A 13,564-nucleotide genomic window follows, 5' to 3' on the forward strand; every position below is an offset into this window, starting at 1 on the left:
AGTCACCGGTAATGGGAACTCACCTCCTCTGGTGTCTCATATCTTAAGTCTCTGAGAGTGAGGACAAGCAGCATCAGTTTCCTGACTTCACACTCACTTCAGTTTATTTATATTCCTCTTATTATTGTAATCTTATTGTGGATAATAACTCCTCTTTTATGTGGAACTTTACAAACACATTGTTAATATCTTAAGTTCAAATATACAAACATTGCCTTAATGCAAATACAAAAATGTTAGTGTGATGCCTTGCAGTCGAATTTGTTATTCATTTGTATTCATTATATTTCAGGGTGTGTATTTGCCATACAATAACAACAGTGTCAACTAATGTTATTATGGTAATGTCTCTCACTTCCATTTTTCCTCTGATGAACAGTCTTTCCCATCAACCTTATAACAACCCAGCTAGCCGAGACTCTTCTTCACATCCTCCTGCATCATGCCAAGTCAGTCTCCATTTGTGCTGGGAACAGAAAACCTATCCTGCACCTACCTAACCTGTCCGGAGACACCTCCCGCATCTCATCCAGGCCAGGGAGCTCCATGTCCAAGGTTCCACAACCCCCTCAGACCCATCAAGCCTGACAAACAACCACATTTTTCTCAGTCACACAGACAATAGGAAACCTGTCCCGACAGTGCTTTAGCCAGGACGAATACATGGGTCACAAACTTGTTCCAGCACCTGCTGCCAATGTCTTGGACATCAGCCCAAAGCAGGATCCCCAGTTCCCACTGTTAGTGCAGCCCTGCAGGGGGGAGGAGACAGGAGGAAAGGTAAAGGAGCAGTTCAGAGAAAGGAGCATCACTGTTTGGTGTGTGGACATCGGCTGTGGCTGTTGTCCTGGTTATCGTCTCCCCACTGAAAGCTGTGTGAGCCTGCATGGCTGATCTTCAGCTGCTGTAATGTGCATGGGAAGGACATGTATGACCCATGGGCTGCATATAAAGATACACATCTTCGAATTACTGTAATAAACCAGGATTAGAACAACGCATTTGCTGTGACATCTGTGAGTGTTTTTTGTGGAATACTAAAATAAATCCGGTTGCTGTCTTGAAAAAAATCTAAAATAAACATGCAGGAGATGCTTTGAAGAAATGTTTGCGTCATTGATTAATTATTGGAATAAAACTTATAGTATGATCCGTTGAGACAGTGGTATATCTGTGCCTAATGTGAAATTCAGATGCCTTTCCATGTTATGTGCGCCACCTAGTGGCCTCATAGTATATTTGCTGTATTGAAGCTAAACTATATGGTGCCAGTTTACTTTTTACATCCAGTTAATTGTCTACATGCTGCGGTGCTACCCAAGTCCAAAGTCTAGTGCAGGTAATTCAACTGTCAGATAATGAATTTTAATACATAGCACTGATAAAAGAGCTATACTTATGTACAATTTAGAGGTACTTGAATATTTTAATTTTTGTGCTATTTACGTGTGAATTTTCGAGGGAAATATTGTACAGCACACTTACTCCATGCTTTTAAAGTTCAATCAAGACGTTTCGATCCTACTCAAAATGTTTGAGAAGTTGAAACCACAACTATATTTATACATAATGCACACCAATGGGCTGAGGCTCTGTGATGGCAGGTGTGGTTACCCAGCTCCACCAAATCTACAAAATATCAGACATATACCTTAACTGATAAAACATATTGACTTCATCAGCCAATATATCAGTCTACATCACCTACGTTCAAAAGTTCGAGGCAAAACAGAACAAGTCTTAATTAATAGAAGGTGTCTAAACCCAGTGTACATGTATTTAAGTCAGTCTTTTTAGGATCGAAACATCTTGATGGAACCGACGTGGAATAAGTGTGCAGGTGTTACTTTCTTTCCTTCATGTGCACTGTTGTTTCATGGCCTTACACCTGCGTGCTGTGCATATAATTACTCTCCTTTAAAATATTGTACTGCAAACATTTTTTCCTGCAATACATTTATTTAACAGCTGTAGTTTCTAATACATTAAAAATTAAACCACTGGCTTCCAATCTTTTAGGCTTGTGATCCCTTACTGAAAAAAGCAGTGAATAGTTGGGGCCCTTTGTCACATTCCTGATATCTGAGTCATCCAAACCAAACGCCTCAAATTTTTTAAGCGTTTGGGGCCTCAAGACGCCATAAGCTCCAGTATTTCACAAGAAAAATAAAGATTAATGAGTTATTAAAAATGTGAATACATATTTGTGAAGTAGAACTTTGGTTTTCTTCTTCCAACCCCTCAGATATATTGTAGCCAAGCAGTTATAACTGATTCCAGCCTGACCAGTTTAACAATGCTTACGCATCCCTATGTAAATATCAATGTGTCATATTTGTGTAATGATATAGGTCAGAGGTCATTTTTTCTGCATAACGAGCATTTTTACTTTTAATACTTTATGTACATATTGCTGGTGGAGTACTTTCATACTGTTATATTAGAACTTTTACATCTGCAAAAGGAACAAAATAAAAGTGACCAAAGAAGAATCAGTCTGCATTGTGGATCAATGTTAAAGCCTGTTATTCATTGAAAACATTTATTACATTTTTTTATGATGCAAACAACAGCAAGTCCCACCCTGGTTGGAACAGCTCATCACGTGGTCATGAGGGAATGAAAGAGACACAAAGGGACAGGGACAGAAAAAGTGTATTACGCGCAATTCCATTGTTTCTGTTAAAAAACATGACAATCAGCTCTCATTGTAAATTTTGGCATCTTTTTCCCTCCTGTTGTACTCTCTGGTATAATGGTCAATAAAAATCAAAAAGAACAAGGCATGCATAATAGTTTCTGGTAATGCACATAGATCAAAGGATACCACTTATAAGTACAAAATCCATGTACGATGTTCATGTACATTTCATATATATATATATGGTCCCTTTCTTAGAGGTGTCTTAGGCCTACCTACCTGTTCCCACTGTGGGACTGTGTCCTTATCTACGCTTGGTCACTAGATTCACCCTGTACAAAGGTCTGCGCCAGAAAATGTATCTGCAGGATGGACTTCTAACATTGGTGATTAGGCTACTAGATGTTACACCCATCTGTTTATTCCTCCCTTCATCTCTTACTGCATGTTATCATCAGGCTATTTATCCCCACATCTCATTTATTTAAATAGTTTTCTTCGCATCAGATGACCATTGTGCCATGTGCACAATTTCATCAAACCATGCCTGGGTTACAGCTCGTATTATTACCTAAAATTCTTCTCCCATCTGTTGAACTACCACCCCATGCATCTCTTTAAAAAGGGGAGTCCACTTGGATCCATTCAATGCTACTGTGCCCACAAAACAGAAGTCAGGAACAAAAGTGTTTTAACTTCCAAGAAATCTAAAGAAATTGATCTAATTTCTGATTTGCTAAGATAAATGCACTGGTCCATTTTAATAAATGGGTGAAACAGCCACACATCTATAGTGAGGGCTGTATACGTGGCCACGCAGTTTATTTACTGAAATCATGTAAAAAACAAAACAAAACAAAAAAAACAGGACAAATCAAATGTGATTAAATACAACATTGAATGAATGTCTTAACTGTTAAAAAAGTGTACTGCAATGTATACAACTAAGTTGCTCTCTCTCATTGCTCAAACTGAGTTGAAGAAGGGGAAGAGGCATCGGGATTGTTGATATACCAATGGAATCATGTACAGATTTACAGTTATAATGCATCTATTGTCACACTCAACAGATGGCAGGAAGGGAGGGAAAGAGGGCAGCAAACGACAGACACAATATAGAAAAGATTCATCCGTTTGAATTTGAACACCCTTTGCTGTGGAACCAATGCTATGTTACTCTCTTAGAAAAAGACAGAGAGATGGAAACGAGTGTGCGCGCGCTCATACAGGTATGAATTCTGTAAGTGCGGAACCAAATGTTCGACCAATAAAAGTCTATTGGGATCAAGTTGTACTGGTTTCTCTGGAGGTGGAGGCAGATTTGTTTAACCGAACATGGGGCTAAGTATGATGGTACTGGTGGCAACGGTGGGCGTCTTGAGTGGTTGGGTTTAGCGCCCCCCTGATGGTGGTGGTGGTGGTGGTGTCGGTGTGTTCCTGGGCTTGGCTGCTTTAGTCGATATACTGGGAGAGCCAGCGGAAGCCGTCGCCGTAGCCCTGCCTCTTCAACACGCTGCACATGAACACTTCCAGTGGTCTTGTGTTCAGCTCCTTCATGGGAATGGTGCCCTGAGACAAAAGCAGGATAAAAGTCACACTTAAACTACTTCTTTAATTAGCAAAGTCACTTCATTCTTTATACAATGCTGTCCTCTACACACAAAAAAATCAATTAAAGCAAAACTTCCTGCAACCCTTGTGGTGTGGTGTGCGTAGAGTTGTAATTTACAAGGCGATCAAGAGCGAGCTCTGAGTTTGAATGCATTTTTTTGAATATGTAAATGTGTCAAACAGGAGTTTGTGTTGCTCTTAACTTGGCAAATAAATAGAAGGAGGTAAACTCCTGCAAGATAATGCTTAGCCTAGAAAACTTAAACTTGATGTTTTCCAAGCTTAAGCTGACTGATACTTTACTTCACCACCGCTACTTCAGTTTGCTTTGACACCATTACTGAATAACTTGTATGTCAATGTAATGGGGTAGGAAGTCATCTCCCCATAGTCCAACACTGGATCTTTATGCAGTCTTTTCTCTGGTCAACTACTGAAAGTGATGTTTTGCTTAACTTCTAATTCTTACGATCAGGTATTAAAGGGCAGAGTGTAGTGTCCCGACAGATCAGTACTGTTTCTACTCACCTTGCCTGTCGTCTGTCCATACAATCCAAAGATTTCCCTCAACTTCTCCTCGCTGATGGCCTCTGGTCTGTCGATCTTGTTGCCCAGGATCAGGATAGGCACGTTTCCAATAGTTTCGTCTGTCATTAATGCCTAATAGGGTAGACTCGGTATTATTACGTGGCTTTGATATTCATCCTTAAAGTCTTAAAGAAAAAGATCTACCCTCAGATACTACAATGCTATACATTTCAAACTGTGGTGATATTTAGTTCCTTCCAGAAGTGATGTTATGAGTATTTACTTCTACTTTAACTGGAAATGTCCTACATTTTCTTGAATTACACTTGGGATATTCCTAAGAAATGAAAAATGTGGACTGAGCAATATGTAAATGGTAGACAAAAATTGCACAGCAAGACTTTTTAGTCAGGACAAAGTCAGACAGTAATGGGCTGTGCCTCCTTATCCATATTACAAAAGTGCTACCAAACAGGGCTTTGTATTTCATGCGCAGAGGTTTGTACCTTTGCCTCCTTTGCAATGGATTCCTCTCTGAACAATTATTTAACATTGATGGTGAAAGTTGACTGTAGAAAAAAAACCCTTCTTACAATATGGTAGGTAGGTTTTAAAACACTTGCTTTATTAAAAACATTTATCTCCTAGCGTTGTGCATGAATACCACTGTTTTAAAAAATAGTCCCACGTTTTTATTGTTAAATAATTTATATGGAATTAATTATTTTTGATCTCTTCTTTTGCTTTATATAAAACAGTGACTGCACATTAGTTATCACTGCAATTTTTCTAATGCAAAAACAGAAAAAATACTAATTTTGATTATGTCTTTGTAATAACTTACTTGGGTACTTTGGGGGAAATTTCATTGTAAATTCTTAAGCCAACTAACCATCAACACCAGACACTGAGCCTTTAACCAGACCTAGCAGGTACTTACGTCAAGTTCTGCTTTTGATTCGGCCAATCTGATGAAGTCTGCACAATCCACAAGGAAGACAATGCCATTAATGGCAGGGAGGTAGTTTTTCCACACTCTGCGGGCTGTGTGAACAGACACAAAAAACAAACAGAGTTTTACAGTCTGGTCTGTCTACTTATGTTAAACAAAGCATGCATTCACTGACACTGCAGTGACATATCGTATGTTAGCAGGAGTATTTGCAGAGGAGAATTTCCTTTATGCACTGCAAATATAGCCTGGAGCACTTTTCCACAAGTGGGTCAGGTGTGTATAGAAAATTGCCAATATCATTTTTTTTTCCCAGGATTTATCTTAAGTGAAAAAGTGGTATTGGAGCTTCATAAACACATATCGTGACAAATGAAAACCAAAAACATGAGTATACATATTACACAAGCACACCTTGTGCGTGGCCTCCAAGGTCAAAGGTGGTGAAAGTCATGCCAGCAATCGTCAGCTCTTCCGAGGCTGGAGGAAGAAAGAAAATAATCATGAATAAATCTTACAAGTCAATGTTTAATGTATTTACATGTGTGCCGGATGAGTGAATATTATAACCTTTTTTTTTTTTTGGCATGGATGGCTTTGATCACAACTGAGTGAGCATGTGTGGTTGTGCATGTGTGTGAAGGAGTAGCACCAACTCACTCGGATGTAAAGTTGGCACATGCTGTCCCATTCTGTCATCTTTGAGCATGTGCAATAGCGTCGTTTTGCCAGCATTATCCAGGCCAAGAAATACCAACTTGCCGGATTTCTTGTACAGTCCTGAAACAAGGCCAGAAGCAATTCACAAAACAAGCCCTGAACATTAGAAATCGTTTTTTTAGACGGGCTGCATCACATTATACAATGTTTAGTCACTGGAAATGTCACACATAATAAAAGATCACATCTGAACTCAGGTGGTGAGTCTAGTAGTATTGAAAGTCTGTCACGGCTTAAGAACTTTGGTTTGCATAAAGATAACACTTGACAAAAGAGTTGCCAAGCTCAGACTTGTTCTCAGACATGCAGTGGACATTCAACTCATACATCACTTTTTTTTACTGAACAAGAGGCTGAGCTCAACCTACCGATTCTGCCATTCTCTGTGCTCTATGTCACATAAAGAATGTTAATAAATTAAATAAAACTAAGGCCAAATTAAGCTATGCTCTTGCATACTGTATTGTGTGAACATGGACAATGTAAATAGCAGTTGATTTGTAATTCTATAAAGGAATAGCATTCAGTCCTATTGATAAAAACATACAAACAAAAAAGGGGCTTTCTGCATTGAAGGGAAGCTGACAAGATTTTACTGATATCATCAGTTCTCTAAGACAGATGTATTATCTAACTGAACACAAGAGAAAAGGTGCGACTGAAGTCAATCCTTCCTCAACTTTCCTGACAGGATTACAAGGCTTTGTATTTACCACTCTGAGTCAGCGTAGTGATACCCAGTGGATTTGTGAAATTTCTGACTGAGTCAGCTCTAGTAGACGTCATCATTAGTCACAACGGCACTATGCTACCTGTCTGACAGGATGAACAGGAACAACTGCTTCTCAGGAGCAGCACTGACACTGAAACTAGAACAGCGCACTTTGGGGAGAAGAGCAGCTGCTACACATAGCAAGATTTAGCACCAGATTTCAGATGGACATAACAAATCAATCAAATCATGTCACCTTTCTGTGAGATATTTCCTTTTGTATGCCTTTCATGTTCACATAAAACTAGGGTTTGGCAATAGTTTGTATTCTCACGTTGTCATTAACAGAAATCGCCTCTGGTTAAGGGAATGTTTATGAGTCTGAGTCATGATCAAATTTACTCACTGCCGACGTCTGACTACTAGGGCTAAGCAATATATTGATATTATAACAATATTGTGACGTGAGACTAGATATTGTCTTAGATTCTGGATATTATACCCATATAGTCATTATATGCACATTACTGATGATTATCAAAAATCTCATTGTGTAAATATTTTGTGAGCTCAACAGTCAACTCTGCAGTATCACCGCAATATTGATATCAAGGTATGTGGTTGAAAATATTGTGATATTTGTTTTTATCATATCGCCCAGCCCCACTGACAACAGAAATAGGTCTCTCTCGTTACAAACAATAAAACCTACTTATGTTGTTTATGAGTTAAGACAAAGCCAGTATCAAATGAAATGCTTCATTAAATATTAATTTTAAGTCAACTGTCAATAATTGCAGGCATTTATATGCATTTACAAGTGAATTTCACGTTTTACAGATGCAAGCCAGTCCAGCAAAAGAAGAAGCAGGGTGTGAGGTGGATGCTATGGACACTGGTGCCTTGGTACGCATGCATATGGCGAATGGACATTGACTTTTGTCGGATTGCACAATGCACTTGTCAGGATTGGTGGATGGAAAAGGGATCGCAAACAGGTTGCTTTAAATTAAGGAGCAGAGTCACTTGTGCTGATTCACAGTGATCATGTGTGTGTGGACATGCCACTCCACCAGAAGCATCTTCTGTATGTGCACAGTAGGGAGCAGGCTTTAGATTTTATATGCTATAACAGTTTAGTTCCTTAACATCGGCAAAGAAAGAACACAATCAGCACTTGTCTCATTGATAGTCTATCTGATCGCCTATCGGCACTAGGCCATATAATATATGCCATTTGGAGGATGCTTTTAGCTGAGCCACTTCAGAAACATAAGTAGCAAGTGCGGTCCCAGTGGAAATCAAACCCATAAGCCAGCTTCTTGTGTTTGTGCTCTAACTGAGGAATATAAGCATTTCAAACTACACAGAGGCACTTAAAGGAATGGCGGCTGCCATGGTATCTTTGATTATCAAAGAAACTAATATGTTTTGCCTGACAAGGGCTTTAGCTGACAAGGCGACTTTGCTACAAACGTTTTATTGCATTAACATTTGTAATGTGGATTAGCAGTTAAGGATGGGTGTCGTGGTATTTGTATTTCAGATTTGAGTTTGTGGGGGACAATGGAAACCAACACCCTGCTTCTTACTATCAACTTCTACCACAACAGGGATAGATTACTTAGGACAAAGCCCACTATTTGCACAATACACATCGCCCCCTTCTCAGTGAACACTTCAGGAGGTGTTAGACAGACCAGTAGTTATAACAATTAAAGCTGCTCCTGTGATCATTGGAGACATTAATTAGATTACACTCACACCACCATTACAGCCACCCACCATCTTACATAACATTTTGAATAATAGCTTTGTGGTTCACACTACAACAATGCCATTTTGATTAAAAACTTAAGATACCAAAGTAGTCATGACGGTTAGCAATAACCTTTTAAGCCTTTCAGCACTGAATTCATGTTAAGTCTGAATCACTGTGTATGATCGCCAGTACTCACCTAAAAACTGTAGTACGCCATTGATACTTTGATAAAACCATTCTATTATGCCTGACATATCCGGAGCTGTTGAATCTTGGGAAAAAAAGGGAAAAAAACAGAGGTAAGAGGACATATGCACACAAGAGGAGAAACATAACAGTTGGGATTTGTTATTTTGACTATAACATCCTTCATAATCATAGGAAAAGTTAGCAAAAATTAAGTCATCTGATGTTTGTGCCTTTTTACCCCATTACTTTCCTACTAATGATTTACCAATAACTTGAGTTGCATTTATTTTTGTAGGTAGTTTGTTACTGGTGTTGTCCACAAAGTCTCTATTCCTACCCATGGACACCATACCATACAGTTAGCGTTGAGAAAGAAGTGTCGCCATTACACTGTTAGGAGGGAAACTTTGTAAGGGTTTGGAAAGCAGCATCAAAACAGTATCCTTTATCCCCAGCATGAACAGAACACTGAGGTACAAAGAGCTGTGATTCAAAATGTTAGCAAGAGAGTAAATACGAAGATACATTTGCTAATTCCTGTACATAATTGTTAAGATGACATTTTATCCTACTGATGACGATATTGTCACAATACTGAAATTGCTACAACAGTAGCTATTTACTAAAAAATATCCAGGTCTAAAGATGACAGCATTTTTTTTTCAACAGCACAGCTCTGAACTACACAATGACCTAATATTCATTTTCATTTCATGCCTTGAGCCTACAGGGGTAAGTACCTGAAAACACCAGGAGACAAACAGACACAATTAAGAGTATCAGACAACAGGAGACAGACAGTAAGATCAATAGGAAATACTCAGAACCTGTGACCACAAACCTAAAAGTGACACCACTCAACTCCATGAATATGCAACCTGTCTCAACCTATCACACAGATACTGGCAGCTGGTGATAAGAACAATGACTGCCTTTCTACAGCCAATGATTAGCTTGTCCCAGTGGGAGTCTTTGGACAGCAGGACAGGAGATGCAGAGCACTAATCACACGCCATCTGACAGCTCCGCAACATGCAACATGAGTATGTTGATCAACAACCCATCTGCAAGGGCCTGGAAATGAAGCCTAGTCTTTGCCTTTCATGATAAAATAGCCAGATTGTATTTCAATCAAAACAAAATGGATCTGAGGTAGGACCTGCTGTAACTGTGTGAAGTCAGTGGCTTCCTGACTGACTACACGCAACAGCTTGTTGCTTCTGCTTAAGTGAAACTCTTGTTTTGTTCATTTCTCACTCTAGTCCACACAGCCTTATTTTTTCCCCTCTTGACATGTGATCAAATGTTTCAGCAATCTGAACAAGGGGGAGGTGAAAAACTTCCACTCTCTGTAACCAAAGGAGAACCTTTAAGTTACAACCATGATGTTTAAGCTAGTACATATACAAATACATAAACCAGTACATTGTTTTTCAACTTAATCTCTTTTACTCGCCTTTTCCCTGTGACTGTTAAAGAGCCATCAGAACCAGGTAACCTGCTGCCAGCCTCTTGCCGTAGTTACGTAATCTTCAAACAACTCCAGGGCTAAAGTATAAGGTAGCCAAAGGTCAAGACCACGCAAATACAGCTGAACTACACGTCAGCTGGTGTTACACTCCAGTCCCATATGCTCCCATGCCTGCTACGACACTGTGGGCTGGTGTTACAGACTGATGCTCCCACGTGCGGTATTATGCAGCTGTGAATGTGAAGCAGTTTGACAAAAAACTGACAACAACCACGGGCAAACACAGGCCCATATAAGACACGTGAGTTTAAAATGTGTGAGGGAAATGAAAAGGCTTGCCTGAAGGCAACAGCCTTAACCTGTTTAAAGGGATCTGGAGTCGGTGTTTACAGAGTTTAAAGGTCTAATGTGTGGGATTAAGGGGAACATAATAAGTATGTTTTCTTTAGTGTATTATCACCTAAAAATAAGAATCATTGTGTTTTCTTTTACTATAAAATGACCCTTTTATATCTACATAGTGAGCGTGTCTTCCTCTACGGAGATTGCCATGTTGCACCGCCATGTCTCTACAGTACCCCACAACGGACAAACCAAACACAGGCTCTAGATAGGGCCATTCGCATTTTCACATCGGTCGCTATAGTTACATGCCCTTCCAAGATGAAAGTATTGGAAAAACACTGACTTTCTTACAGTGAAACTGCTTTATTCTGTATTTTACTGGTTTAAATCACCAAGTCCCTTTGTTTTGGAGGAGAGAAAACTTGCTGAATGTCTGGATCTTACGTTTTTAGAAAAAAAAAACTGAGCCCCACCTCTGACATGTCAAACAGCATCAGAGAAACACTGATTTGTAACCTGAAACTGTTTTAAATCACTTGATCCATTTGTTTTGGAGAAGAGAAAACCTCTGCAGATATTTCAGCTCCTGGTAAAACCCTCCTGACCATCTGGATCAGAAATAAGGTGAGCACACATTATGTTATCAGGGAAAATAGTTAAGCATTCTCTAGCAGGTGCTGGGCAAATGCTCCATTTTAGACGTGACAAACAGCATAGGAGAAATACTTGTTCATAACTTGAAACTGGTTTATTCCGTGTTTTTATGTATCTTTATCACCTGGTCCATTTATTGTGACGAGGACTAGATCTCTGCGGATACTGTGGCTGCTGGTAAAAAGCCCCTGAATAAAGAACACTTGAATTCTACTGGATAAGTCTACGCTGGTTGCAATCTGCAGTCCTCACCGCTAGATTCCACCAAGTCCCCCTAAATCTTACACACTAGATCTTTAACTGTGCAAAATGATCAACGAGCATGATCAGCCACATTAAAGTGTAGTAATAAAAGGTATGAGGTAAAACTGTTGGCTGCCACGTTAAGATCATTGAACATGCACAGGAGGCATCTGGATAGAATTGCCCTCAGAGCTAAACTCACCATCAATGAGACATTTGTTATGAATTACATCTATCAGATTAGTTCATGACCATTTCAAATTACACTCAGCACAAGACTGACTAAACAGAAGTGTACTCACTCAAAAATCGCCACGCTACGTTTTGACAGTTTGCCCTTTTTACGATCTACCTCAATTCTTCAGTGTCTGAAAAACAACTCACAAACTCACTCACTCATTCACAGTCAGGTTATACGTAAGACTTGATAGCACGTTACGTGTGTAGACACAGCGGTGATATTTCAGCAATGTGTTTCAGTTCACAGATTGAGGCGATTACTGACATAAAGACACATATTTTCTTGAAAAGATATGGTCTCTACAAATTCAGCAAGATTCCAGGCAGGTGTTGTGGATCAAACTGATGTCATGAGAAAACTGTAAACTTATAATCCAATAAAAGACACTAAATGTGGTTTGACCCGGCTGTCAAATAAGTCCAGCAGCTATCACAAGCACTGTCAACGTAGCAGCGAAGTTAGCTAACTTAGCTAACCTTTACCCTAACGGCTAATGTTACATGGATCATTGGTCTCTGGCAAGTTCTGGGTTGGCGTAAAAATTAAAAGGCTTAAATATCATAACACTAAAAATTCATATTAAAGTTAGAAGCATACATTACGTGTAATTTTATATAGATTGGGTGAGGCCGACTAATATGCTGGCTAGCAGGAAGCCACTAGCTACGTGTCATATTCTCCAACAGGCGACGTTGCATCGAGGAGCTACTGGCTACGTGAGCTAATCAGCAATTAGCTAAAGAGATACTTCATTAATGTACTAACAACACCGGAGACTTGAATTAGTTCGAGTATTTCCCTTCCAATAACAAATCTGAATGTAGAAATAAATATAACAGCGGGTCAGCTTCAGTTTAACGTTAAATCCAACTCAAAGCCTGTCGATAATAAGCGAGTTAGCTACATCGGCGTTAGCAATGCTAACATAGCATCGTTAGCAGCCGGGATAATTTGCTAGCCGAAATGCCGAACGTTCACACAGGTCTCTTTTCCTACCATCTTTGTGAAAAGGCTTTTAAAACTTACCCGTTGTTTAGATGTAGATTATTTTACCGAGTGTATTTTCTCTTTTAGTCATGTAAATTGGTCTCCCGGTGGCAAAAAAGAGAGCCTGCGGAATGCCAGGTCTTCCTCTCCCTTTTCGTGTTTTGTTACTGAGCCACGACACTGCAATGGCTGTCCAGCAACTCCCAAAACTCTGCCCAGCCGCTTCCTGTTTATGTTTCACACTCATCTTTCCGATAGGAGAACTGAAATAAACCGAGTGTCTGGTGTTCTTCTTATTTTATAATTTTTACAAACATATTTCACTGGACTTTTTTTCATAATAATATTTAATTAAGGCAACGGTAACAAAGAGTAAAGTGTTCGCTATCTAGCCTGTAAAGTCATGAATATCATATTGTTAGGCACTTGCATGTCACTTCATCTAGAGGTGGAAATTACTTTTCTGGTCGTTTTAAATCTATATGGTCAGATTGGCAGATATTTTACA

At 39.3% G+C, this 13,564-nt stretch overlaps 1 protein-coding gene across 3 annotated transcripts; it reads right to left on the reverse strand.

Moving 5' to 3' along the window:
• Window positions 1-2,515: 2,515 nt before the first annotated feature.
• Window positions 2,516-13,262, reverse strand: sar1b (secretion associated, Ras related GTPase 1B). 3 transcript variants are annotated; one of them, XM_033645071.2, is made up of 7 exons: window positions 13,096-13,262; window positions 9,123-9,197; window positions 6,393-6,512; window positions 6,147-6,212; window positions 5,721-5,824; window positions 4,781-4,912; window positions 2,516-4,210 (listed from the first exon to the last, which is right to left on the reverse strand). In XM_033645071.2, exons 2-7 carry the CDS (start codon window positions 9,178-9,180, stop codon window positions 4,094-4,096), a joined length of 597 nt encoding a protein of 198 aa, XP_033500962.1. In that variant the 5' UTR covers window positions 9,181-9,197; window positions 13,096-13,262; the 3' UTR covers window positions 2,516-4,093. The 3 variants fall into 3 exon arrangements, with proteins under 3 accessions (XP_033500962.1, XP_078028732.1, XP_078028731.1); XM_078172606.1 differs by lacking the exon at window positions 13,096-13,262 and adding an exon at window positions 12,131-12,191; XM_078172605.1 differs by lacking the exon at window positions 13,096-13,262 and adding an exon at window positions 10,572-10,591.
• Between the last annotated feature and the right edge of the window lie 302 nt (window positions 13,263-13,564).

Source organism: Epinephelus lanceolatus, chromosome 11, assembly GCF_041903045.1.
Source record: "Epinephelus lanceolatus isolate andai-2023 chromosome 11, ASM4190304v1, whole genome shotgun sequence".
In the NCBI taxonomy this organism is placed as follows: domain Eukaryota; kingdom Metazoa; phylum Chordata; class Actinopteri; order Perciformes; family Serranidae; genus Epinephelus; species Epinephelus lanceolatus.